This window comes from Bombus pascuorum, chromosome 1, assembly GCF_905332965.1.
Source record: "Bombus pascuorum chromosome 1, iyBomPasc1.1, whole genome shotgun sequence".
Taxonomy (NCBI): domain Eukaryota; kingdom Metazoa; phylum Arthropoda; class Insecta; order Hymenoptera; family Apidae; genus Bombus; species Bombus pascuorum.
In genome coordinates this window covers 348,836-376,278 of record NC_083488.1, presented here as the reverse complement: position 1 = coordinate 376,278, position 27,443 = coordinate 348,836, and the positions used below count along the sequence as shown (strand labels likewise).

Genomic DNA, 27,443 nt, shown 5'->3' with positions numbered 1-27,443 from the left:
TCAAAGTATCGTATTGTATTGTATTCTATCGTTTCAAGTAATAACAGATAGTACGTATTTAGGAACAAAGCGATGGAAAATTTAAAGCTCGATCAACGTTTCAACTCGTAGCTGTTTGAGAAATAATTTTCTCAAATTCGTCGTATACTTGTATATATCACGATTTATGTCGTTTCGAACGTCTACCGCAACGCTTTACTCGTAACCGAGTTTTATCGTTAACTTAGGAATACATAGGTGGAAACCAAACTTTGGTCAAACGGGTGCCATATCGTAGACAGCGACGCTGAAATGATTATGTACGTTGGAAAGAAAATACGGTACGAGTAGATTCCGCGAGTGGTAACGAGTGAGAAAAATGACGAAGAGAAAAAGCAGAGGAGAAAGAAGGAAGGAGATAGAAAGAGCAAAGAAGGCACGAGTTCTCAGCGAAATTAAAGCTTAATGCTTCTAACGAATACCGCGACCGACGGGGATATAAATCCAGTACGGGCGGAGAATTTGAGAGGGTCGAACGGTAAGAAGGCGGAGAGATGAAATAGGGTAGGAAGGATAACGAGGCAGCGAAAGCCAAGCGAGAGAAGGAGGAGGGGAACGAACGTCGAACGAAAACGAAAATACTCGACGAACGAGAAAGAAGTGCGTTTAATTAAACCGACAAATAAGTGCGGCTCTGGCATTACCGGCCGTCGCTTCCACGTTTTCTGCAGCCGTTGCTGCTTTGTGTTTGCGGATCCTTCGCGCTCCGTGGGAAAAAAGCGAACGTCGAATATAAGTTCGATGGCAACGCTTCAACCTACGTTTCAATTTGAATACTCGGCCACGCGAATATCGCCGATCGCCGTGCCATCTAATTAAATTTTCGATTAAGCACGCGATCGTAACGCAACGTCGTAGTTATCTGCCATTGGTTCCGGTGAGGGCGGCGGACGTACGTACGTACGAGGCCGAGGAAACGGATGTGTAGCGTACAGTCGGCGGAAGTACCAAGGAGCGGGATGTGGCAGCAGGGTTACCAAAGATACGTACGTTAAGTAAAGGCGATAGTCCTGGAAACGTAGCGCGACTCTTTGACGACTAATTCTCCATACAATTATTGTAAAAGTTTCGTTCGCTGGCCGAGAGCACGGATGTTTATCTCTTTATACTCGGAATACGTAGTACGCTTTTAGCAGGTTGTACGTGTATGTAGGTATCGGTTGATGGGACTTTTGCATCTAGTATTCCAACAGTGTGGCTAGAAATAAAACAGTTTTCACGCTCTTTTACGTTGTATTATTTAAAAGTTACACGTGTACATTTTTATTTTCCTTTTATTCGTATAGTTTTATTTGTATCTCATCGTAACGTAAATAATCTATACGAATTGTTAGTTACCGATCTTCAAATTTCATTGAGAAATTATAATCGATTACGATCTTCTTTCTCAAGTGGATAGAATTTCAAGCGTAAAGAGTTAAATATTCTCGAAGGAGAAATTTTAACAAATATTAACAAGTACCGATAATGCAATGTGATTCCTGTATTGTACAAAATAACACCGTGAAATACGGTTATCGATAGAATATTTATTTAGTGGAATATTCCTCGTTCATCAGAGAAACGTATTTCGTTATTTATAATAGATGGGAAAAGCATATTCGAAATAACAGAAAATGCGATTTCATTCGCGTTTCCTTTTTGCACGTTTAAAGCGGTTTCTACGCGATACTGAATTTGAGACAAACAGGCAACTCGAAGAGATTGGAAAAGATCAGTTCGGAACTCGGACTATTTCGGTTCAAAGGCATACGTATGTATATCTAAAACTTAAAAGTCTAGAAAAGACGCTAAGATCAAGTTCTAAGAAATCCGTAAAATGCCATCAAACCACGTTTCTGACCGTTTCATAGATCGCTAAACGTATACGTATATACGTGTACCGAAAAAGCAAAGGATTCAAATAAAAATTGTTTTCAATTTTCAATAGCATCTTTCAACTTTATTTGCAAATCGTGCGAAATTATTATTACATATACTATCGAGTTATTTGATCATTTAGAAACTCCATTATTTCGCAGTAAATTACATACTTTGTTATATGGTCGATGTTTGAATTTTTCGTCGTAGTCAATTTTACTTGAAGAAGAAAATGTGTTATTGACAAAAAAAAGGGGACGCCTCTTTTATTGAAAAATTGCAGTAGATGTATTCTTCTCTGTTTTGTAAAAACTAAGGTAACGAGAAAAATACACGAACCTAAATCTCTAGAAAACGACTTAATAAGAAAACACGCTTCGGAATAATAAATGCGCCATATTTATTACATAATGTTTCTTTTAAGCTAAAAAATTCTTACTAATATATCACGTTGAAGCATCATATTTTCTTCGAGTCCTTTAAATAAACGGCGATGCAAAAGAACGAAACAGATCGATAATTTGGTATGGATGAAGATGCATTTCTCACTCGAACATTCTCCCTAGAGAGACATTAATTTTTGAAAGGCTGGCAATAATGTTTGAAACGACGCAGAACGTTTTGCATTGATCGATGAACAGTCGCATCTCCTTCGTGTCCCGTACGTACAACACGATACGTCGGAAGGAAGCCAAAGTAATCGCAACCGCAAGATAATCTTCTCCATTTCTTACCTTCGCGTTCCCTTACCGAGCGTCGCGGTAGAAAACTGCGTTATATTGCGTTTCTGCATGCATACTGTGTTTCGTGACGATTCATTCTGCGTGCTCCTAACAACAACAACTTCTTGTTCGTTCCGAGTAAGTACGTATCTCGATGCGAGAAATTTCGTATCCTATTTCTTTTCTTCCTTTCTACTTTTACTTTCGCTGTTACAAATATATTTTGTCTTATCGATACATTTTACGTATATTACTCGGATTTTGTATATTTTGTGTCTTATTATATTTTTTAGAAAAGTATGAGCTGTTATTGTTCCTTGTATATTCGAAGAAAGTGACACAATCAAATTATTCATTACAATAACGATATAGTAAAACCGGCAGCGATTAATAATTCAGTCTCGTATTATTTTATCGAAATCTTTTATTTTGTTATCGTTAATCGTTCAATCTGATCATAGATTCTTTCGATTCTAATATACAAAAACGTATATAACGTTGAAAATCGCCACGTGCGATTAAATAGTTAAAATATCTATTTTCACAGATACTCATAGATGAAATCCTTCTATCGGATTCCTTTCTCCCTCACCTTGACGTCTACGATCCACCATTCTTCCCTCGAACAGCTATTCTATTACGTTGATAATGAGATTTCAAAGCTATCAATTGCCATTATAATCCACCGCCAATATCCTCCCTATATCGCCCAAATAACTAAATAAGTAACTTCCTCCGTGCTTAATCGTAGCATTAAATATTTGCGATCGACGGTTGAGAATTTATTATGTGAAATTCATATCAATCGATGGCTATGAAATACACTTTTTTTTGATATTTATACGTTGTATGGTAATTTATCTCGCGATGTTTTACAGACCGATGACTACAGGCAATTTTCAATTTTAACAGATAAATTTAGAAGGTGCATAGATGACAGACACGTTTCAAATAAATAAAAATTCATTCATTTTTATCTCTGATGAAAGCAGCGTCGAACTCGGTTGAAAAAATAACAATTCGTAACAATTTGTTACGTTCCGTAGCTTAAAATTGTCGTAGCTGAGATTGCAATTTCTTTGCGATATTAAGCCATTCGTCTTTGCATATTAAGCGATTTTACATTTTTTCAAACGTATCTAATCACCTGCTTGTATACCGTTTTTTTGCTATTATCTTTTTATTACACTTCTATTTATAAGTATTAATACATCTACATAAAATGCGGCAAATCTGAGGAACGATTGGGAAATTATTAAAATCTTTGAAAATTATCGTTTGATTTGGAACCTATAGAGATCGTAGTTATCTTAGTTGTCTTATCTTCCTGTATAACAACGTTCTATCTATATCGCCTTCACAAATTATGATACCAGTGTTCCTTTTTTTTATTATATTTATTCCTATCTAATTCCAGATCTTGATTCCGAGTTATGCATCTTAAGAGAGAAGATTAAATGCGCGATCGATCGTGTTCCCTTTTTCTGATCCTCGCAAGCGGTTTTTACAAATTTTTGCACTTAGTTATCTTAGTTTTATCTTACTTTCAAAATATCGATTATAAAACACTTAGCTGATTGAATGCCGAATAAGAACAAAGTATCCAATATCGAAAATCACTCGACACGCACGCACCGAGATAAAAATACACAGCCTATTGTAATATTAATTTATACATAAGCGATACACGCTCTTGCACTTGAAAGGTAACTTTTGTCACCATCGATGAATTTATACTGGTGCTAAAATGTTACAGTATCGTTTAAATATTGAAGCGAAAGCATAAACACTTACAATATTCATCAAAGCATTGTACCTAGCTTAGTTTGGTATGGAACGAATGAATATTCAAGGAAATCACGAAGCTGGTTAACGTCACCTTGTATGACACAATAGCCCGCAAGCAATCCCGTGTGCATGACTTTTGCGCTATGCATTGCATCTCTGAAAGCCGTAAACTGATCCACCTCGTACTCGCCGATGTTTATTAGTTTTATGTTTACCATTATCCGATGAAAAGTGGATAGTCGCGACGACGCTTTGTATTTCCGGCAGATTTCTCTCGGTCGTAAATATGCCAACTTGAAAACCAATTTCTTTATTCATCTTTGAAAGCTACGAAATTTAATTAAATTCAATTAAACGATTTAATTTTTATAGGGAAGATCAGATTGAAATTTCCCACGATCCGCTTCCCGTCTTTGTTTTTTCTGTTTAATATAAAATTTATTAACAGGTGTCTTTTATCTACGATCAAGTAAGAAAAGCGAAGCGTAAAAAGATGTAAAATTCTGTTTCTTTGAATCTGTTGGATCATTTTTGCTTTTCATAAATTGAAACAGAGAAATCGTTCGTGGGATTGCAACGGGTTCGTTTGAAACGACGCGTTGCTTGTTCCAGAACTGATATCGTTCCAGCCGGATCGAAAAGTTTCGTAATCTACAACAATGAACATTTGAAAGAAGCAAAAACAGATATATAGCGCTCGTTTTTATTTTTTAAATAAACCATTATACGCCATCTCGCATATGTTTATCTTTCAATTCGTTCGTTCGTTAATTTACCGCAAGCGATCTTTTCTCAACGATCGATCAGCAAATAAAAAAATTTTACGTTGTATTTCACCAATGTACAGATATACGTACATACGTATGTGTGGGATTTCTAGGAAACTATGTAACATTTTTTTGTTTTGATGGAACAATTGTTTTAATAAAAGATATATGCTAGAAAATATATCGCTTGCTAAAATGAAGTTCGTTCTAGGATCTTTTCAATTAACTCTTTTCATCGATCAAACCGTCCAAGTTAACAGACCTTTCCCCAGCGTGCTTAAGCGATTATCTGAATTCAATTGTTGAAATAACATAGATAAATACCTTGACTCGTACAAGGCGTAATATATCTACTATTTTCTTTAAAAAAAAAGCACATTTACATTTTACGTAGCTCGATATTTTATTGTTGTTAAATTGTAGTGAAAATTAATGCATTAAGCTGAACATAGCTATCACGATTATTCTAAAGATATAATGGTCACGCGTGAAATTATTTTTCGTTTCTACTAAAATCATATATCGTAAATGATATTATTTTACTTTACGTTAGTTTATACTAATTTACAAATCTTGACTCGATACAACTGCGAAAATTTGGCAGTTAAATTGGCTGGAAATAATACATAAAGCTTTAACCGGAAACTGATATTATGGAAGAGAGCAAATGTATACGAATTATTTTTTTATTTTATAATCAATTGTATAATATAAAATTCGACGTTTAAACGATAAGATAATGTATTCAAGTTTTTATTATTCGTTTATCATCGGCCACCAATACTGACGTATATATGCTATCACACGCGCACAAGCTATAGGCATGTTTCTCTGTGTGTATAGGAAAGATCGTTCAAAATATCGAATTCTATAACATACGCAAAAATTATCGAATCCGTGGATACAATGTTTCTACAGTTTCACCATTTATTTTTCTTGTTCAAATTTTTTCAGAATTCTTTGCTCGCCGGTCTAAGCTCCGAGCTTTTGACTGTAGAAAAAACACTGAATCTGATCTAAAAATTCTCATCAGACGCCTTCTTGTATAGGAAATTTCTCCAATTTTCAAACTATCGTCAGAGGGTGAATTTGTGTCGTAAGAGTACTATAAGAGTATTATGGGGAGGGGGGTCTATATAATATTCATTTAATCTTTACAATCACGTACGAATATTTAATTCCATCTTCTCGTAAAAAAACATCTTACAAGAATATTTTCAAAGAAATTTATACCTGGCTTACGTTTTCCTCGTGCCCAAAACTTGTTTAGTTTCATTGCTAATTTAAATTTAAATTAGTCTAGAAAGCATATACATACGTGGTATAAATTCCTACGACATATATCTTATAAAGAATTAGCTTTTCTTTATTCATGTATCGTTATTTAGGATTAAATCTTCGCAATATTAAAAGTGTCATTAGATATTCGTTAAACGCTATATTTCAAGATGCAAATATTTTACCCGTTATCTTATTATATCGAACAAACAAAATTTGTTCGAATTTTGTACATCAACTTTGAGCAGACGATCTTGGAAAGTTAAAATGACATTTTACTACCAACAACGCTATATATTTATTAGAATTTATTGATCTATTCTTGATTATTGGACAGCGAATCTTTGTACGTTTTCTGATAGTTAAATTTACGTTAGCATCGTTTAGGTCTTCCATCATCGTTAGCATCAGTTAGGACACTGAGATTCCATGAAATTTTGTCGATGGTTACGCAATAAATTTCGCGAAAGCCTACGATAGCTCGGTCTTCTTCGCTGACTTAAATTGTTTTATTTCAGCAAACTGGGAAACAAGTATATAGCAGTGCTTCCTGGAAAATTCTTAATATAATGGAAGGCCATATTTTACAAGTACGATACGAGATAATACTTTGTATACAACGTAGGTGTAATAACCTGTCAACTACTGGGAGGATGGTACAAAGTATAACGTTCAACATAGCAGGTGCAGGACGAGCTGCCTTATAGCTCTTTAACAGTAATGCTCAACGCACGTATTATAACGTCTCAAAACTTTATGGCCTTACGTTTCAAATTTTTTCCATGCGCTTTTTCCGGTACCTCGCCGTTGTTATTTTCACACTTATTTTCCCGATTATTCGTCAGAAACTAACTTGTTCGCGTTTCTACGTCCAAGCTTTAGAAATCATAACTTTATTCATTTCGTTATAACGTTTGAACTACCTATAATTATACGTGACTCGATTGTTCGTTTATTTGTCCTATATTAAAATGTATATTCGGCCCTTATGACAATTGTTCTACATTCTCATTTCAAATCATTTATTTTCCTGGCAAATAATTTTTAAATTCGTTCGGATGATTTTCCTTTCTGCGACTATTTTGCGAATATTGCTTTTCCACTTTCAAGTCGCAGACTAAAAAACTATAATTATTTATAAATCCCAATTACAAGCGATTAACTCACCGTTTGTATCGTTTTCATAAATTTACATACATCGTATATCAACACATTACGAATTTACAGCATCGTTAACGATACTCGATTCGTATAAACAAGCGATAGCAGTACCTTGGTTTATACCGTATTAATCGAAGTTCGAAGCGTTTAGTGTCGTACCCTTTCGTTGTATTTCAGAGACGACGTTACCGAACAGCTAGGAATAAATATGCCGTATCGTTCTATAATCTGAATGCTGTTTTTAAACGCGACGATTGACGTTAAATCGTAATATAGAGCGACAGTCGAACGACGGAATTCAAAGTAGGATGGAACATTATCCGTCATATTGAAAATCGTACAGTGGCATATTATCTTCGAAATCAGATTGATTTCTTAGTTGGAATAAAATCTGTTGGAAGAAATGGCATGCAATTTTATGTAATTGATTTGGATTATATCCGATTATAGAATTTGATAAGTGCCACTTTATACGTTATCGAACAGTGTTCTACATCCATGATACCATCTATCGTTCGTACAATTATATCGCTAGGAAATATTACGTAATTGCGAGGCTGTGAGTCAGCCAAGAACGGAATACATCTATAAATATTTTATAAAATCCGCAACAAAAATATTTTTTGAAAACTGTACTCAAGCCATTGTGTATATGTATGTATGTTGATGACAAAATTATAGATTCTAAAGAAACAGTGGTTTCATGCCAACTGACATGCCAACTTCTTAACGATCCAATTTATACGTAACGTAACGTTTCTATACGTAGAAGAATATACGGTAAAGAGGAAAAATGTGAAATCACTTATTATAACACGATACCGTCGCTTTTCTATAACTCGAGACGCAATCGTTGATGCGAAATTTTAGCAATTTGCGCTTATCGATTTTGAAAGCGTTCGTATTTTCACTCCTTTCGTTTTTCGCCTCTCCTTACCTCGCACAGGCACCAGAACGATGGCAAGGTCTAAAAGTTTCTACAACCATGTAACAACATCCTTTTTCTAACAGAACTGTCATAGATTTATCGCAAGTTTCTTTGACTTTTGCTGTCAGTGCTCTAAGAAAATACGATTTCTGGTGTTTTAACTTTATTTCGTTATCGGACGCCTGCAATTCTGTTTCTGTATTAATCTTCAAACGTGTTTATTAACGGAGACAAATTTTCGATTTGCCGTTTAATATCGAAAGCGACTTCTTAAACGTCAACGCCATTTCTATGGCTACTCTATCGATTGTTTAATTTCTTTATCGTTTTCCTTTATGTAAAAAATGTCAAAAATAGGGATCTAACGTTTTCGCTATACATATATCGATTAATAAACCGTTCGATCATTAAATAGACCGAAGCCGTGCGTTTATCAAATAGAATACATAAAATATCAGCTGCATAAATTTTCTCAAAGAAATCGAACGGTACAACAAATGCCTCCGCTATCGAACCATGACAGTAACTGTTTCTTATCTAGCAATGTGCGATCGATACAAGAAATTCCTCGACATTCTAAATATATTTCTTTCGTACCCGGATCTCGAAGCTTTCTGTCAAAAAGCCATGGATACCGATGAAAATATGGCACTTTCAATTTCTCCGATAACTTTGTAAGACGAAGGAAATGGCGTTCTCATAAGTCAAGGATAGCTACTCTTTTAACATTGCCGGTAGATCGTTGGAAAGCAGTCGTTTCGCTTGGAATTTCTTCCCTTCCTGGACGCGTCGTATCTCGTTTCGTCCACCACTTTTATTCCATTACATTGCCGCGAACCTGCACAGGTCACTCGTCGCTTCGAAACACAACCGTCAGGTGTACGCCAATACCAACACCGACTGCGTCAACAAAACAGACACTAACGTCACTAATGATGCTAACCGAGCCAACACCGATGGAATAAGGAACACGAACGGCCAGCGAGACCGATGAAGATGTGTTGCTGAAAGCCCAGGGGTCGTTCCGGCGCACGTTTTATTACTCTACGTGGCTCTGTGTCTTTTCTTCCCGTTGACGCAGCTATCCCCATATCGCTACTTACCTTACCTATCGCGCTATTTCTTTCTTTCTTTCTTTCTTTTTTTTTTTTTCGCGTTTATGTATCGTTTAATGTCCACCGATAAACGATGCTTTCACGTACATCGCTCGGATATTTCAAAACTATTATTATTTTAGAGAGCGAGCTTTTTCACTTTTTATAGTCTGCTATTTGCTGGTCTAGAGGATCTCTTTTCTTTGTTTCTTATCGCGTTACAACTCCGTCTATACGAATTCCATTCATTTGGACGAAATGTTAGCTAGTAATTAATTAACAGAATTAAACGAATTCCTGTCAACCGAGTTCATTTATCCGAACTATTATAAACGAAGAATCATAGGTAATTAGAAAAAATTGGTGTTCAAAGTTCTACTGTATACGCTATTTAAACAAGGCTTACGAAATATAGATGTAATTTATATATACTCTCATACGACCAAATGTCATTTAATATCTAACCAAGTTGCAATTAATCTCGGCTAAGCCGGTTGTTTAATTTGAAGATGCGATTTATCTAAACGTAAGCTGAAAATCTAAAAAATATTAATGAAATTCGGTTACTGTCTGGTTCAAGATTTGATTAGTTAAAATGCGATTCGTCCAACTTTCGAAGTAAATTCCAGAGTAAAAGAAGCCAACTAAACTTCATAATTATACCATCAATTCTTTAATGAAGGCATTTTTCCTGTGTCATTGAAAGAAATCAACATATTTTTAGGTCCTATTCTTACGAGACTCACGCTATACGTACATACGATCGTTTAACGTTCATTATTTCCTCATATTTCGCAATTTGATTTACGCGAAAATCGAATTGGTTAGAATTTGAAAGATGGCTGTTGGCGAGATTAAAAGGCAAAACTAGTTAGGAAGATTCTACGCGAAGCATCTGTGATATAGACGTTCACTGATGTATTTGCCACGTAAACAATAATTACCGCATGCAATTAAGAGGATCCTTACTACGCGAAGAGGATGTAGGTGATGGGGTTGGTGATAGTCTGGCAACTTCTCGTTCCATATACAGCGGCGAGGCATCGAAACGGAACGACTGACAGCGCGTGTCGACACGGCAGATGAAGAGATTTCGACTTGGTTACACTCGATCTTGTTACTCTGTGTCAGAGCTGTGAGCTTTCCGGAAAATTTGAGTTAGCCTCGTTACTTAGCGAACGAATTTCAGTCTGTCGGCATTTTCTCTATAATCAGCATACGAGTATAGCAGCCGTGTCATTGAAAAATTAACGCGCTGTTGGATAAATTATGAACGAATACGATAAAAAATTCATATGCCAGATACTTGTCCGACGCAAACGTTTAAGAACTTTATATCTGACACGAAAGTCGGAGAATTTTTAATGCGATTCAGAAATGGAATGATTTCCAATAAGATATACGAAGATTAATAGAACGAGTAGAAAATTTTCAAGTAGATTCATCTATCGATCTTATATCTTATATCCTATATCTTATATCTTTGTAAGTGGTATAGCTGAATAATTGGCGTTATCCGCGTATAAGCTTCAAATATTTTTAATATTTTTAATATCTTTAATAATTACAGTCGCAAGATTTCATAGACAATTTAAGGAATTGAAGTATCATTGTACAGAAATGTTCTGCTAATTTTCAAGTAATTATTTGCTCTATTTTAATAATAAAAGCTCCCTTTCAAAGCAAATGATCCGTATTAAGCGACACAAAGCATTTGTGCTTTTGCCGTAGAAATTAATAAATACACGAGTACATCGTTCGTTTCGTCGATCGAAGCTTGCAACTATATAATATTTATATGTTCTAGCAGACGTTTGTTTCTTTCTTAGCGAAAGTAATAGTATCATCCTGATCTTGCCAATAATTACTGCACATTCAATGATCGATAGTAAGTTATTAGAGATTCTAATTTTTAAAATTACGTTATAGATTCTTCGGTTTTTACATTTTCGTCTCTTTTTTTCTGAAATGTGCTACGTCTTACAAGATTTTCCTCTTACTACTAGTTCCCACTCTGCTGTATCGATCATGTAATATCTACCTAGGCATGCACGTATATACATATACCATATCCCTATTCCATTACCTATTTCTGCAAGACCAAAATTCCACCGCATAATCTCGCCTAGTTCTCAAGTCAAAATTACGTATACATATAACTAGACATTGATTTTTATCATACTTTAAATTTTGTCCTCAGTGACATTATTTTCTTATCGTGTTTTCACATTTATACGTGTATATTTGTGTCTAGCGTTTGTTCAGTCTGGAATTAAATACTGTTTGCGTATACAATAAAGTCTTTGCCTCTATTTATTTTATCCGAGCAATTCGGTCTTAACATTTATCTTGCCAAATACAAAATGCAAATCAATACCCGCATAAACGCAAAAATAGAACGAATGAAATCTTCTGTATTGAAATAATATTAACGACAACACGAATGAACCGAATCTGACAGATAGTACGCAACTGTGAGATCAAAATTCATAAATACAGTTCACGATTTCGTGATTTCGCAACTCCGTATTTTTCAAAACATCACGAAACTAGCAAAACGACGATCTATATCCTTCTAATTTCACGTGCCTCGTGCTTTATCGCGCTTGTATTACAAATATACATCTACTTCGGTTAAAAAAAACGACTGACACGCCACGAATATCAAAACTCATCGATTAATGCCCTATTTACGATTTCTTTGTCTTTCGTACGATAGAATTTTAAAAATTCCAATCGAAATATCTTTTTCGAACGCAAGTTATGCTTTTCGTAATACCAAGAATTAATGCTTTCCAGCTAAAATATAGTATCGCTAAAATTAACTCGCGATTAATTCAACTGAAAACTATAATAGTCACTCACCGATACATATAGCGTCAGTTTTCAGAGCTAAAAATTTTTGTCACGTCTCCCTTCCCAAAATCGCTTCGTGTATCACTCTGAAAGAGAGAAAAGAGGGGCGAAGAGGGGGGGCTGGCCTTGGGGAAAGCGGAAGAAGAGTGGTAAAAGAGAAAAGAATTCTATCGGTTGCGACGAAATTGAATGCGATCGATGGAAAATCGCCGTCCAGAGAAATATTGCTCGATTAACCGTTAATGATTTCGGTTTCACGCAGAAGCCACCCTCGAATAGGTGCTTCGGTCGTGAACTTTAACTGCACCGCGTCGTCCCTTAAGCTGTAAAAGGTGCATCGGCCGGAAAGGAATTCGTGGAAGAAGCGATTTCCCTTGATATGAAAATCGTTCGACCGAGCCGGATTTGCTAGCGAGGAACGTACAACGTATTGTACGAATGTGCGCTGAAGAAACGCGGGAGTACATAACGTGTCACGTGTAGCGTTCCGCGTGTTCGGTCTGCTCACGTACTTAACGGCAGAAAGAAATCCTGTGGCTATGTATGCCCGACGATTGCCAAAAGGATCGGGGCAAAACGCACTCAAATCGATTTAATTCTATCCCGCAAGATTTTATACGAATTCCTTGTGTCATATAGCCGAGGGATGAAAGGGACAATGTTAACAATCGAACGAATTTCTATAGTTATTCGGATTGAGAAATTCTTTTAAATCAGGGACTAATGGATAATTTGTGCGAGGGAATTTGTAAGGGAGAAATGATAAAGAAGCGTTACCTCTATGGTTGTAAACAACTGAAATACAAATTATTACGATGATTTTACTCACCTAATTACTATTCGTCGTTCTCGTTTTGTTTGCAGGATGTTTCGATATAATCTGTGAATCCAATGTAATTAATAAAAAAATGATACAGAAGATTATTTTCTCAGATTATTTCTCAGATTAGTGTTATACGCATATGTACGTATGTAGGTATATTTGAAGGGCTGAGAATCATAATGTTGTTATCAATCAGTTCGCTGTTCCGTTTCATGAAATAACGCTTTGCGTTTATTGTCATAAAAGATTCATTTGTTTAAACCACAAAAGTGTATTGCCACAGAGAAGAAAATTATAACTTAATCGATTGTGAAATTAAAGGAATAATGTTTTTAACGATTCAAAATCTTGACTTACAGCATTCTGCTTCTGAATATCATCTTATCTCGAAAAATGTCGAAAATCGTATTACACGTGTGTATGATGTATCATAATCTTGTAAAATTCCCCAAGAATTACATCATACGTACACATATTCTCTTATCTCTTGTTTAAAAATTATCGTCCATATGATGCGTACCTGTGTGTTTACATTATACGTGTACGTATGTACATCGGATAGTAAATAATTTAGAAAACATAGGCGGTGTGAAAAAGGAAATTGAGGCCGCGGTTTATGCATCAAATGTCTATTTTCTAACGCTTTTCGAGTCGGATCGCTGAACTTGAAAAGGGCCCGCTGTCACGAACCAGGTGACAGCGCCTTGAAAACCCAAGTGGCCAAAATAAATAGACCGACAAGGGCCGGGAAACGTGAGGTCGTTTCTGGTGCATGAAAGTGTAAACCCAGGTAACAAAGTGTGTCTCGGCACGAAATGCAATCTGTTACAAGTATCACATGCTGTTTCTTTGCCAACACATCCTGCCAGCAATAAACGAGAAACGCGGTGACAAGTGAATATCGTTTATACGCGTGTTCTTCCGCATTAGACGCGATATCACAGATAATCGATCGACTCCAGGTTTCATCCTATTATTTTATCCGACGTTACGCTAGTTTTCTCGGATTCTTCGTATTCCCCGTTCAGAATTAGCAAATCTCGACCCGCGCGCACGTTACGATTGTATTTTGCTTACGGATTTTGCGTCTCTGTTTTCCCATGGAAATAGAGAGCTTTATATTTTTTCCCAACGTCCGTTAGATTTTTTTTAGCTTTGTTCGCGTGCACTGCGTTTGGATAGAATATCAATAGAACCATCGCAAAGTAGATAACCGATTGTTTTGAAACTTGACAAATAGAAAAATTTGAATTGCGATTTTATTTTTTACATGCGAATTGCTAAATGTTATATCGCGGAATAAAAAGTTGCAGATAAAACTATGTGTGTAGAATTCTTTCTATTTGAAAAATTTCATTTTGGATATCGCTATTCTAAAGCATCTTTTGTTCGTTGAATTTTCAACGATTCTGAAACTCGTCTTTCCTCGTTCCAATCGAATCGTAAAACATTAACAGAAATTATCCAACAATTGAGAATCACGAGGAATTTTTCGATCGAATTAGTCTTTCGTCGTTTGCTGTTTTTAACAATCGGAATTTATTAGTATAAAAATTCGAATCGCATTCGTCTATTTGAGGGCCGTTAAATTTCGCCCCTGGAGCGGAATGGCGAATCGGTTAAACGTTTCACCAAATCGGAGAATATTATACAACACGAAAAACTAACGATCGAAAATTACGAGAAATTTTTTAAGGAACAAGCATTTTCTATCGTTTTCTGTTTTCAGCGATGCTCGATAAATTAATATTACGTTTCAAAATTTTGTTAAACTTCTCCAACTATAGCGCAACGACCGATCGATCGAAGATTTGAAATATCGTCGATTTAGAAAATTACAAAGCACATATTTGGTAGCGGCGTTAGCAGTGTTAGGGAATAATTGTGTCGCACACATGTTTCAGAGAGACAAACAAAGCTCTTTGTTTTCCCGTTTCTCTTTTCCAGGTACAACGAGTTTTCAACGAGTCACAATCGCACACACGAAACTCGTGCAATTAGTTTTTTACTTATCGTCGACAATGTTTCTCTTTCCGTACTCTAGAATATAGAACGCATTTCTGTAATTCACCTATTAGCCCGATGTATTTTTCCTTATCGTTCTCTTTACTTATCGTTCTTTTTACTTATCTAATGTATTCAACCTGCTAGTAATTGTACAAGTCGTATTTGAACTAATATATATCTGGCCTGTAACAGTACGTATAATGTTCCTTGAAATAAAACGAAATTCTCTCGTTGCTTATGGTTTAAGTAATTTTTTATCCTACCTAACATACCTATCCTGTCTCTTCTAATGTTAATTTTTGTTTTTAACGCGAAAAGCGAAATAACACGTAATTGAAATTTACGTAGCTTGAAAATAAAAAGGACGCGAAATATTATGGTAACAGTATTCTTTTCAACGGAATGTTTCTTCTCTGTTCAAAAATTAATATTTAACGTAACTATACCTAAAACGCGTCGAATAACAGATGAAATTTCGATACGTGAGTTTGCTTTCACCTACTATTTATACTTAGTACGAGGATCATCGAAGAAAATTTCTGATTTTTCATTAGTCTCGCTTCAAATAAAACGATGTTTAAAATATAACCATAATAGTCGCTCAATTTACTTTAATTTAAGGTATCTATTTTTGGTATTATCGTTGAATTTTTGTAAATTCGTATTTTGCTCGCATACCAGTTTCTAAAAATCGTTTTGGAGACCACAGTTTGGCCAGGTCTAGTCTACGGTAAACGGTTTGCCTCAAAGTGTTTCACTTAACCTAGTTACCACCTTTGAGTCCCTTCCGACACAGCGTTTCTTCGGAAGATTTTCCAATTTTTGAAACAACAGAAGGAAATTTTTAATTCCACGCGTTATCTCCTTCCGCGTTATTTTTCTCGATATTAGTTCTTTTCCCCTCGAAAGAGCGCAATTGGGTCGAGGACCCGTTAACCTTCGACTTAACTATTAAACTGGAATGGAAATACATTAATGGAATCTATGCCGAGATTTTCAAATACTTTCATAAAGAATCTAAGCTTAAACTATTTACGAGTTACAATTACCTCAATCTAATCGAAGATTCGTATTATATTTAAAATGAGAGTTAACGCCGTGTCGACTGCTCGATTATTAAGAGCGTTGTATTACTTTGTCAATCGTGTGTTTTACTTTCTTCGGTGAATTCGATCAGATTGTGAATCGCGTCGTTTCCGCTACTATCGTTAAACAGAAGTCGCAGTTTGTATTTGCTGCACGCTGCTACATCGATTAAACGTTGCGCGGATCGTTTGTAAACATAGAGACATAAAGATAGAGTACGCGTGTCATATGTTAAGCGAACATGAAAGAGCGAACGAAAAGAGAAAAAAAAACGTTGGTCCCAAGCCGATCTTACGCTTTCGTGTTTACCGTACGACTAAGGCATCCAGCGTTCTATATTAATCGAGATATAACGTATATTTATAACATTTGAAGCAGATATTTCAGCGTGTAAACGATTATGGTTGTTAAGCTGGTAAGCAAAAGTTTGGATATGGAACATGGTGATTGTAAAAATTTCACGAGCCTACCACGCTCATCCGTTGCTAGCCGCGTAACTCACGCCGATCGTTACCTTACGGTAACACGCACGTGTCCTGGGTTGTCTCGTTGACAACAAATCGAGCAGAGATTCTATTTTCATGTTTGGCTGTACGATCCGGCAAGCCATTCTCCGGACGGAACGAGTTTCGAATGAGTTACCGTTACGCGCATTAAGCCCACTACGAATAGGAGAGAGGCGGCTGGAGAACCGCCGGTGAAGAGAGAAGCCGGAGGGACGCGAGTTACTGGAAGCGAGCGTGAAGTGATTTCAGAGGGTCGAGATATTTCAGGCTGCAGGAACGGTGAAATAAAGCGGCCGCGTGTTGTGCTGTTCATGGCTCGTTATTATGCTATATGCCATGTCCTCGCAGCTACTAAGGTCCTTGTCGTAATGGAAATGTGAAGAGAGACGACGCGGTGCGGCGCGCAGCTCCCCGGCGAACTTACGAGCAAGGAAGATAAATGCGAGGATGAAAGGGACGCTGTTGTTGCGATACGGCCAACCAAACGAAGCTTTAAACGCTGTTCAAGCCACGTGACAACGAGACGTAACAGGGAATTTATCGAAGTACAGATTGAATAAAATCGAACGAGTTGAAACGGTTAACTGTATAAGTACCGTGCGAACAAAACACGATTGCAATTGAAAAAACATAATATCAAAAATGATAAACGACCAAAGTGTTGATATCAACGCAAATGTAGCTTTTTTTTATCTCTGGTGGAAAGCCTCTTCGCCTTTGGAATATCCAATATTTACCACAATAGTTTAGTTCTTCGACTATACGTATACGTTATTCAACCTTACGAGTCTCGAACGAAATTTATATACGCGATGGAAATTAGAGTATGCGTGAAACGACGTTATATCGATTTACGATCTATTAAAAGTATACTCCTACTACTAATGATATTTATATATCTATCGAGTACGCGATAACGTCGCAAATAAATTCAGAATGGAAGAACGAAAGCTCGACGACTGCTTTCCTTTTTGAAAGAAATATTATTTGCGAAGCGAGCGCGCGATATATCGTAGCTGTGTATGTACCAACGCGTGCAAAATGTATATAGATACCTTTCGAAATATCTTTTAAAGACCATTGAAACTTTAAAAGACTGGGTATTTTAGGGTGATTTGCCGAGGAAATCGGCCCGAGTGATTACGCAGTTTGCGCCTCTATCATTGCTAAGCGGAAAATGAAAAAGATGAGAATGGGCGAGTCGACTGGAGAATGCGTAACTTTGTCTCCATTATCGTTGCTCTGCCGCAGGGTTGGGCGAGGAAGTCCGAAGAAGAAAATACTCGGCAACTCGGGGATCGAGCCGTGCATATTTGCTAGCAGCTGGCATAAAGAGGCCGAGATACTGTCGTCATAAATAGGAATGTAAGCACCCACGGGACTAAGCAGACGAAATTCTTATTATTTTGCGGCATTATAAAGGGGAAGGAAGCGCGACGTCGACGTCGACGTCGGCACTCCGCTGATTTCTACCCATTCCCACGAAAATAATCTCGCGGAAGCACGCAAATCTGATTTTCTTGCATTCCCTTCCCTAAAATTTCCGAGCTTTCTCCTTATCTTCTCTTGGTTTATTTCGCTCGTTAACGCGAGATCCAACATATTTACCGATTCATACGAACGTCTATTAAACGTTTCGCAAGAATTTAGCCTGTCGTTTAGTTTCACGTTATTTTTTAACCTTATTAGAGCAATTGTAATTAGTTTTCTAACGTATAACTCCTGTAAACGAAATTTTTCAAATTTCAAATCAAACATAGATTTTATTTTACCAAGAAATTAATTTTTATCGTAGCGTTAAATATCGTTGTAGTAATATTTGGATATTTTATCGAGTGATTATGAAGTAATTATCGATAATACGAATATAAGTTAATTTCGTATAAATTAATTTAACTAATAAAAAACTGAAATTCTTTCCGTTAACTTTACTCCGTTAGCTTCTGTTATTTTTACTGTTAATCGTGAAAAATCGAATAGGAAACGTTTTATCAAATTATCAGTCCGTTAATGTTCGATTTTTTATTTTTAGATGTGAAGTAATTTATACGATTAGTTTTATTAATAATTCACCACACGTTCTTTTTCGCGCTAGGTATTAAATGAAACATTCATCGTCGCTTTTTTCTCTGCCTTTCGGTTCATGGAATCGATCAGTACGACCTCCGATTGGACCACTTAAAAATAATTTACCAAAAATTAATCCATGGACCTAGAGTACATTTCGAGATAAATCACCTTCGACCATAAATCTTTGCATATACTTTTGGCAAAAGGGGAAGTTTATTTTTATTTCATATCTGTTTCTCTCAATTTACATGGCAAAGTTCATTGCACCGAAGGGAAAGAAGAGAAAGAAGGGGAAGAACGGGCAAGAACGGGCAAGAACGGGCAAGAACGGGCAAGGACGGGCAAAAACGGGAAAGAACGAGCAAGAATGCGAAAGCCAATGGGATTGAATAAGTGACGAATATTTAACGTCGACCTTCGCTCGGTCGATTACTTTTCCCATTTACGGGCATTAATTGCTTCACTCGGAAGTACGTTTTCCAATTAAGCGAAAAGCCATTGACTAAACACAACCGGCAATGGAAATGTTTCTTACGCAATTAACGTTACGTGAACTGTTTGCGGAAACTTCCGAAAGAGTCTGAAGGGGTTAATAACATCTTGTTTCCGTGAAATCTGATGCTTTCTATTTCAGCTTGTGTATGTTAAGATGCGATTGCCGTGTACGTACCGTGAATCTTAGATTTTTAAAAATTCATCGACTTCTTTGTATACGTGTACGTATAGAAATATGTATAGGGACGTAAACACGGATGGAAAACGACATCTTCCGTAATTGCAAAGGGAACATCAACGTGTGTGCAAATTACGTAAATCTTTTCGTACGAACAAGCAACCGTTGATGACTTTGCAGAAGAGAACGACGAAGGGGAAGAAACGTCATTTGCAACGAACACGCTGCACCACTTTTATTCGATTAACGCTTTAAATGTAATACGAATTAGAAAACGAAATGCACGGTTCGAAAGTAACGTAAACGATTCATAGCATTGATGGCGTTTTAAATAGCACTTTTATTATCAGTTACTACCGTCGCCGTGTTCCGCTTCTTTTTCCCACGTCCAATAAACGTACAAGCGTTTCATTAATATTTCGTTCAGTGAGAATGAAAATTCTATAAAAAATGACAACTGGATTTTGCATCGTTTTGATCGTGAAAATTGACTTGAAGCGCTACTATTATTATAAACATAATCGATGTATGTTTTATCAAATTACAATTAAATTATATTGATATCGAGAATGTAAACTTCATTGCGCGATATTAAATCAAATATTCTTGTTCTAGAAATGAACGAACCGAGTAATTTTCAAAATAAAATTTGTTAAAATATTTAGTAAAAGTCGTTTATGTTAGATATTTTTGCTTTATATCTTTCATATCGCAAATTGCATGGCCAAACGTAATCGAAAATTAATTTTTGGAAATTCTTTGGTTTTAAATAAAGTGACGTGTAAAATTGAAATTTATTGTATAAAATATCGTATGTTTTGAACGAGATATCGTATCTTTAACAATAATTTTGCATATTTTGACACGTTAAAAGCTTTCATTGTTTCGCTCTGATATAGGCAAAAACGTTTCTCCCGTGAGATATACGAAGCTAGTTTATTACATTTTCTGCACTTTAACGAGAACACTTATTCACTTGTCAGTTAACAAAGTCCGTACATCACTGGCACCGAAAATATGTTAAATTACTTGACACACGTGACACGTAGCGGTAGTTCGTTCGAATCGATGCGGCCATATTCGCTATTTTATAGAAAACCACCGAGATCTCTTTGTTGAATTTATTGATACAGTAATATCCAATTTTCCGAATAAGAAATTGTTTACGAAACAAAATTTAATTGACATTGATATCTTTTTGTTAAATATCTGTGTATTAAATATTAACTAAAGACCGTGAGTACCTTTTTACACGGATGAAAAAGAACGTTTGGAACGTAAAACGATACAAGCGAAATGTTTATAACGCTCCCCCTACTTTCATACCACACGATGCGCCACTCAAAGCCATCGAATTTTATTAAATAAAATTTTCCTGTATTTCTCATCGTTTCAAGAGTATGACTTTGCCACGTTACGAGAAAGTATCTAGTATAGCGTTAAAGGTAATATCGCTAATATTTTTTACACTACTGTCCATACGTCATTGGAGGCTTCTTCTTAGCGCACCTAGGATATTGGTACTTATCAATTGTCCGTATTGTAAGGAAAATAGAGAAAAATCGTATTACGTTTGCAATATTTTATTACTATCCTATTTTATTGAACGTATGTTTCGTTGTATCGATCGACTCGTGGACGAAAATGTATGAAATTACTCGAGACATTGTTCTTGACAAATAGTTTTCTGGATCACCAGCAAACTCATAAAGTCTACTTTATTCTACGTGATTACTCGATGTTTACTCGTGTTCCATGCTCTACCTAATGGAAAAAGCAGAATTCCAAGTAGTCTCTATAAAGGAAATAACCTGATTGATAAAAATAAGTGAAAAGCAAGAAAAAGAGCGGATTTCCAACTACATGAACGTATTCTTTAGGGGATGCGATCTAAAACGACGCTGGCATCGGTAACCATTTCGAGACAGCCGATCTATCAAACCGGCCTAGATCGAGACTTTTAATACGCTCGAATTTCCCGCGAGAGTTACCCCCCGCAAGCAGCTTGGATGGATAGGCACGTACAATGGAATTATGGTTCCCCTATGTTCCCATTACTATGCCATCTACGTTATGCGTTCTATGGTTGTGGTTGCTCTCCTTTCGATGCCCTTAACGACGCCCTTCGCTGTTTTATGCCCTTGGCAAATAATCTCCGTGTAACTGGCCGTGTATCCGCCTAGGGAGCGAATGACCTTTGATCGACGATATTTCCTCCTAATGCACGATACCAATGAATCGCGTAGGGCGTACTCGGCTTTACAGCCCATTTTGTTGGCATTATTCCGAATCCTTATTAACTTCGTATTAACTTCATAGTGTTCGCTTTGTACAGGCATTTCGATTGATTTCAAGAAAATTCGATTTAAAGAAAAATTTCAACACCATTGGTCATTACTGTATGTCAACTAAAAATTTTCACCATCATTGAATTAACGAAAAAAGAGTTAAGAAAAGGAAATTGATGTCAATTTGATCCTTGCCAATGTAAATGTGATACTTTATCCTTAGCAAAAAGAAGAAAACGCGTAAAAGAATAGGGGATTTTCAAGTAGAAACATTATGATATCTAAGGGCGTCCTGCGATCGTCGCTACAATATACCTACCGTTGAAATTTCAAGCTTGATCAATTTCTCAACTAAGATATGTACCGTCAATGCGATATTTATTGATAAACGTGTGGTTGGTTTAGCTAGATCCTTGATCGCACGTAATCAGGAATATCGGTCGATTTTGATCTAGGTAGATATTTGGAAGAAAATACGTCAATTTTATAGTAGTTATATTTAATTAATCGACTCGAATGTTCCTCGTAACTAAAGTTCGAGTATCGAATAAAAACATTTAAACGATATTTAAACTGGATATACTCAAGCTGAAACGCGATGTAGCGAAATGTATTATTGACGAGTTTATAATTAAAACATATATAGTCTTAGGTTTAAACTAAATCTAACCGTAATATGATTGATGCCACAAAAATCGTTAATATCATACCGTGGAACGTAATTTGCAAATTGTACAACTAGGTTGTAGACGCACGGCCTGATATTTGTGTTTCCATGAAATTCTAATGAAGGCTTTAAGATTAATTGACGGAAGAACATGACAGACTGTCCTATTTCATATTCTCTGGAAACAATCCAGCAGTAAGTTTAGAACGGGTAGTCGCATTACCTTTATGAAAGCTTATTGCATCTTTGACCATTCTATTTTGACCGAAGGTTGCTCACTGATTTTTTGCATTATATTTCACGTCTGTCGCATGCTCGCATAGATCGACGACAACGATCGATTTTCAAGCAGTACTTAACTGAAAAGCTTTGCATGTTTAGGTAGGTATCGAATGGCAAACTAACCGAGCAGCGATGACCGGGTTATTTCTGATCCATATATTTTCTCCATTACATTCATGACGTACCTTTGTCGGATCGCGTATATAATTTTATTTTTTTCAGTAATTTCACCTCGCATAAATGAGGATAGCATATCGTAATTTTGATTTCTTTTTTCACGCGATTCGAGGCGATCCGAACGGCCACGAGGAAATTATTTCGTAGTACGTCGAATATTACACCTATATCGTCGAACGAATTATAAGTTATAATTATAGCATAGATATCAGAAAATGGTAGACATAAAGTCGAACTCGACACATTTTTTTGTTTTTCTTTTTCTTATTTTGCTAAAGAAAACCTTGTGGGTGTCAAGTAACCAGTCATAACCAGATGAAGATTCTGCGTAAATCGAACAGAATTTCTGCACCAAAATTGGAAACCTCGCGGTCCAATTTTATCTTCGTCGTGTTTATTTCCTTTATGGAAGAAATTCTGGATGATCTTATATTTACTCGATAAATATTTTAAATAAAAAGTTTTAACACGATCTTACACGAAACCCCTTAAATATCGAGTAACGATTGCAAGAGACCATATTCGACAACATATTCGACTAATATACAAGTTAAGCGAACACTAAACTATTTCATAAGATGAGCGGCTTTGTTCTTAAAATTCAGGTACACGCAAGTAAGATTTTGCAGTTGTTTTCGTACTACATTTCCTTGGATAATAGATGTTAGAGCCTTATTCTCCGGACGATTGTGGTAGCAGGTTAATTGTTAAATAACCCATTTTGTATAAAAATTTTCCAGCTAAATACCTATTTAGTTTTTAGTGGAAAATATAATTAGTTTGCCGAAAAATGCGACGAACACGTAGCTTATCAGAATGAGAATGTCGGGTGGCTAATAACAAGTATCGATATATCAGTAATTTCTGGTAATTTTGATCTATATTTTATTCTAATTGTTGCTTTAGCGAAACGTTAATCCTTCGACTTTTCTTATTTTTTAGATCCAAATTTCAAGGAACCAATTACCAACGTAACTGCACCGGTTGGAAGGGAAGCAATTTTATCTTGCGTGGTTCAAGATTTAGCAGAATACAAAGTGAGTCTCCGAATACAATTGATTCTACGTATTCTTATATTACTTTATAACGAATTTTTACTAAACAAGACAATCGTTTTGAAGATTGTTTTAAGAAATTTATCAAACTTATTCTCTAGCGTATCGTAATGTTAATTATTAAAGTGTCGTCGATGACGAAATTTTTTTTTTTTTTTTAAGCTAGCACATTCAGAACAATATCGATTATCGACAGAAAGGAAATTTACTTAATTTTCTATAACATAACGTTACAACTTTTCCATCTTTTGAATTTGATAGCAAATCGATACTAAAATTTAGTAAAATTTACTAGAATTTGTTCAGAATGCTGCTTTGTTTCTCGTTGCATGCACGCACATCTTATGGCAAGCTTGGACGAACGACTCACGAATAAGTACGGAAAAAATTACCGTGAAATTTCTGGTTGGCCGTTTTGTCTCCGCGTATGTCCTTCGAGATAACGGATATCTAAATTGCTTTAAGTTACCTTAAATGGCAGCATAGTTTCGGCGCTGATAATGCCTTTTATCAACCAAATGCCGCTTGAAAAATTGTCAACGAGGCTAAAAACTGTCACTACGTTCTTGGTCAAGACGTACCTAACTAGCTTGACAACCATTAATTTAACAATAAAAAAAAGTCTAATTTTTTTCACATTTCTTTCTTCATTTTGGTAATGATCATCGATCCATGGTTCTTTTAGATAATAAAAGAAACTTTAGCCGTTCGATGAATTTCGATCGACTACTTAGGAAAATTAAATTTCTGTCAGTGTCTAACTTATACATACCGTATTGTTTGGGGGGGAAATTTGTAGCGCGAGCTAAAATAAGAAGGAACGGTGCAACAATGCAGCTAAACTTCCGTAATCTAGCAAAGAGCAATCCAAGTTTCAAGCGGCCATGGAAATCAAGCGGGAACCGCAACTCCGTCGAGCTGAACCGTCGGCCCGTTTGCGTTAATGGCGGCGCCAACCTATCATTGCCAAAGATATTCGAAGATCCGTAATTTATAGATGGCCGTTAATCCGGATTGGCAGTCTCAGCCAGGCTCGGGTTAACTAAGATCGACTAGTTGTGTTCCCGAAACGGCAAACACTCGAATCTTATCGGATTCCATCGAGACGATATTCTTGCCCTTTCGTATCCCATCTTACAATTAGCAGCCGTTACTGCCGACGAACATTTTCGTTCGAGCCACTCGACTCGATTCGATCGGCCCTCGAAATTCCATACGATATAGACCGAGCGAGATCGACGTCTGCCTGTCTACTTGCAACTTTCCAAGCGACGGCGACGGCGACGACGACAACGACGAGTATTCGTTTTTATCCGTCCACGTAATTTTGTTAATTAATTAACTAACTGCTTCGCTTTGGCGAGCAAGAGGCAGCCCTTGAAGCTTGAAAGATAGTCGGAGATAGAAGGACAAGAGAGGAGAAAGAAATGGAAAGAGGGGGGGAGGGGGGAGAAGGTGGAAAAAGCGACGAAGAAACAGAGAGAAATTCACTTAACTTTTTCGTGGCCGTTTAACGAGGTCAACGGGTTAAACAACCTTTCTGGATGTCTATGCTCTAGATTGCTTTTTGCTTCCGAGTACTTTTAGTAATACCTATCTCGACCATCCGCTGGCCGCCAGACGAGTCCCGACTACGTTTGAAAATATCAGCAGTCGGTTTTAAGTAACGGACTTCGATTCAAGCGAGATGAAATATCAAGGAAACGGCGAAGATCCGTTACCGTGAAGTCTTCTCGATTTCTTGTCTTGGCTCTTGGCCGATTCCTTTCCCCGATGGACACCGGTGGAGTTGCTTCCAGAAACAATTACGTTTCATAAAGAGTCGGAACGTTTATTTTTAAAAATGACATCGACTTTCAGTGTAAAACGTTAATTGGCTTTATTTTAAAGGGGACAAGAAAAAGTTTCCTTGCGATGAATCTCGTTCGGCAAAAGGAGAGTCCGGATGGAAAATTACGAATGCTTGGCTTCCTTTGGTAACGCTATAAAGCGTCGGACACGCCGGGCATGCTGTAAAAGAGGTTCAGTTAATTTAAGGAAAACTCCGTTCCAAGAAATGTTTGACCCGTTGAATACCTCTTTTTTTTATCACGTTTTTCTTTGCTTGGTCGCGCAAAGTAAGAGGCCAACCACGATTTAAATTTGCACATGGAAAATCCGCTGTTTTTTTATATACGTATGTTTGAAATTTGAAACGCTGCGACACCGTTGCCCAGAGGTGTGTATTTCTCTTAAACGCTGTTATCGTCCGATTTTCTCTCAAATGTTTTTGATCTGGCACACGGTTCTCCGTGATTTCAAACAATTTCATATTCCATTTAATACAGATATAACAAAGTTATTATAAAATTCCACTGTAAAACGAAAATTACCTAAAATATTCACGCGAGTCTCTTTCGTACAATCGGACATTCGCTGTAACTAACTTGCCTTTTACACCAGATGCCATAAAGCCGACTAATACGATCTCCAGCTGTTTCAACTAGTTTCACATATTGTACGAAAGCTCCATCATCGCGTTTCCACGTTTAAAGCGGACACGTTAAATTCGTGGTACGAAACGAGTCTTGCACAAATTCGCTTTTTGAAAACAGCTTCTATTCTTCCAAACGATGTATTATCTTCCTTCGTAAAGTACTATACTTTGCAACGTATATAGAAGTCGTTGCACGTCTCTTCGAATAAATTTTTCAATATATTATTAAAAACGGCAAAGCAATTTTCTCGCATTCGGTACAATTTCGAAATAGTTTAGGCGTTTTCTGGCGTTCCGTGTAAATAGCGTTTCTCGGTAATCGAAAGAAAGCGAAAATCTGACACAGAATGAGACGAATAAGTTTCCACTACAGTTGCAACATTTTCCTTTTCTTCCGCATTATCTATCGCATTTTATCACGTACGATCATTGCGTTATCCTGAATATTTCGGACGCTGTCTCGATATGCTTGCACAGTGGCTGATACTTGCTTAATCGTCAGTATAGATCGCAACCGATAGTTGCATTTGAATCGAATAACTCGTTACGAACTATTCCGTCTAGCGAGTTCAGTTTCTATCGTGGTATTCGAGCGCACGAATAAACTCGTTTCGTGTACGTTATCTTTTCTAATTAATTGATAAAAATAATTAATTCCACTTGACCAGCAAGTTAATTTCGAGGAACAACCGTCGACACCATCTTCGCAGAATTCGCACGATCTTTCCGCGGAATTTTCCCTTTTTCAAAGACGACAGAATGAGACGGCGAAAGAAATGTACGCGCAGCAAAGTAAATTCTATTTTCACGATAGAAGAGTACGTGATATTTTACATTTCA

The 27,443-nt window shown here is 36.5% G+C and overlaps 1 protein-coding gene across 2 annotated transcripts in view; it reads left to right on the top strand.

Annotated features, from left to right (window-relative positions):
* The window catches only part of LOC132910941 (lachesin-like), a 269,863-nt gene that overhangs the window by 163,172 nt on the left and 79,248 nt on the right, over window positions 1-27,443 (top strand). For both annotated transcript variants that reach the window (XM_060967162.1, XM_060967152.1), the window contains exon 2: window positions 24,015-24,109. In XM_060967162.1, coding sequence (XP_060823145.1) covers window positions 24,015-24,109 — 95 coding nt within the window. The remainder of the gene's footprint in view (window positions 1-24,014; window positions 24,110-27,443) is intronic.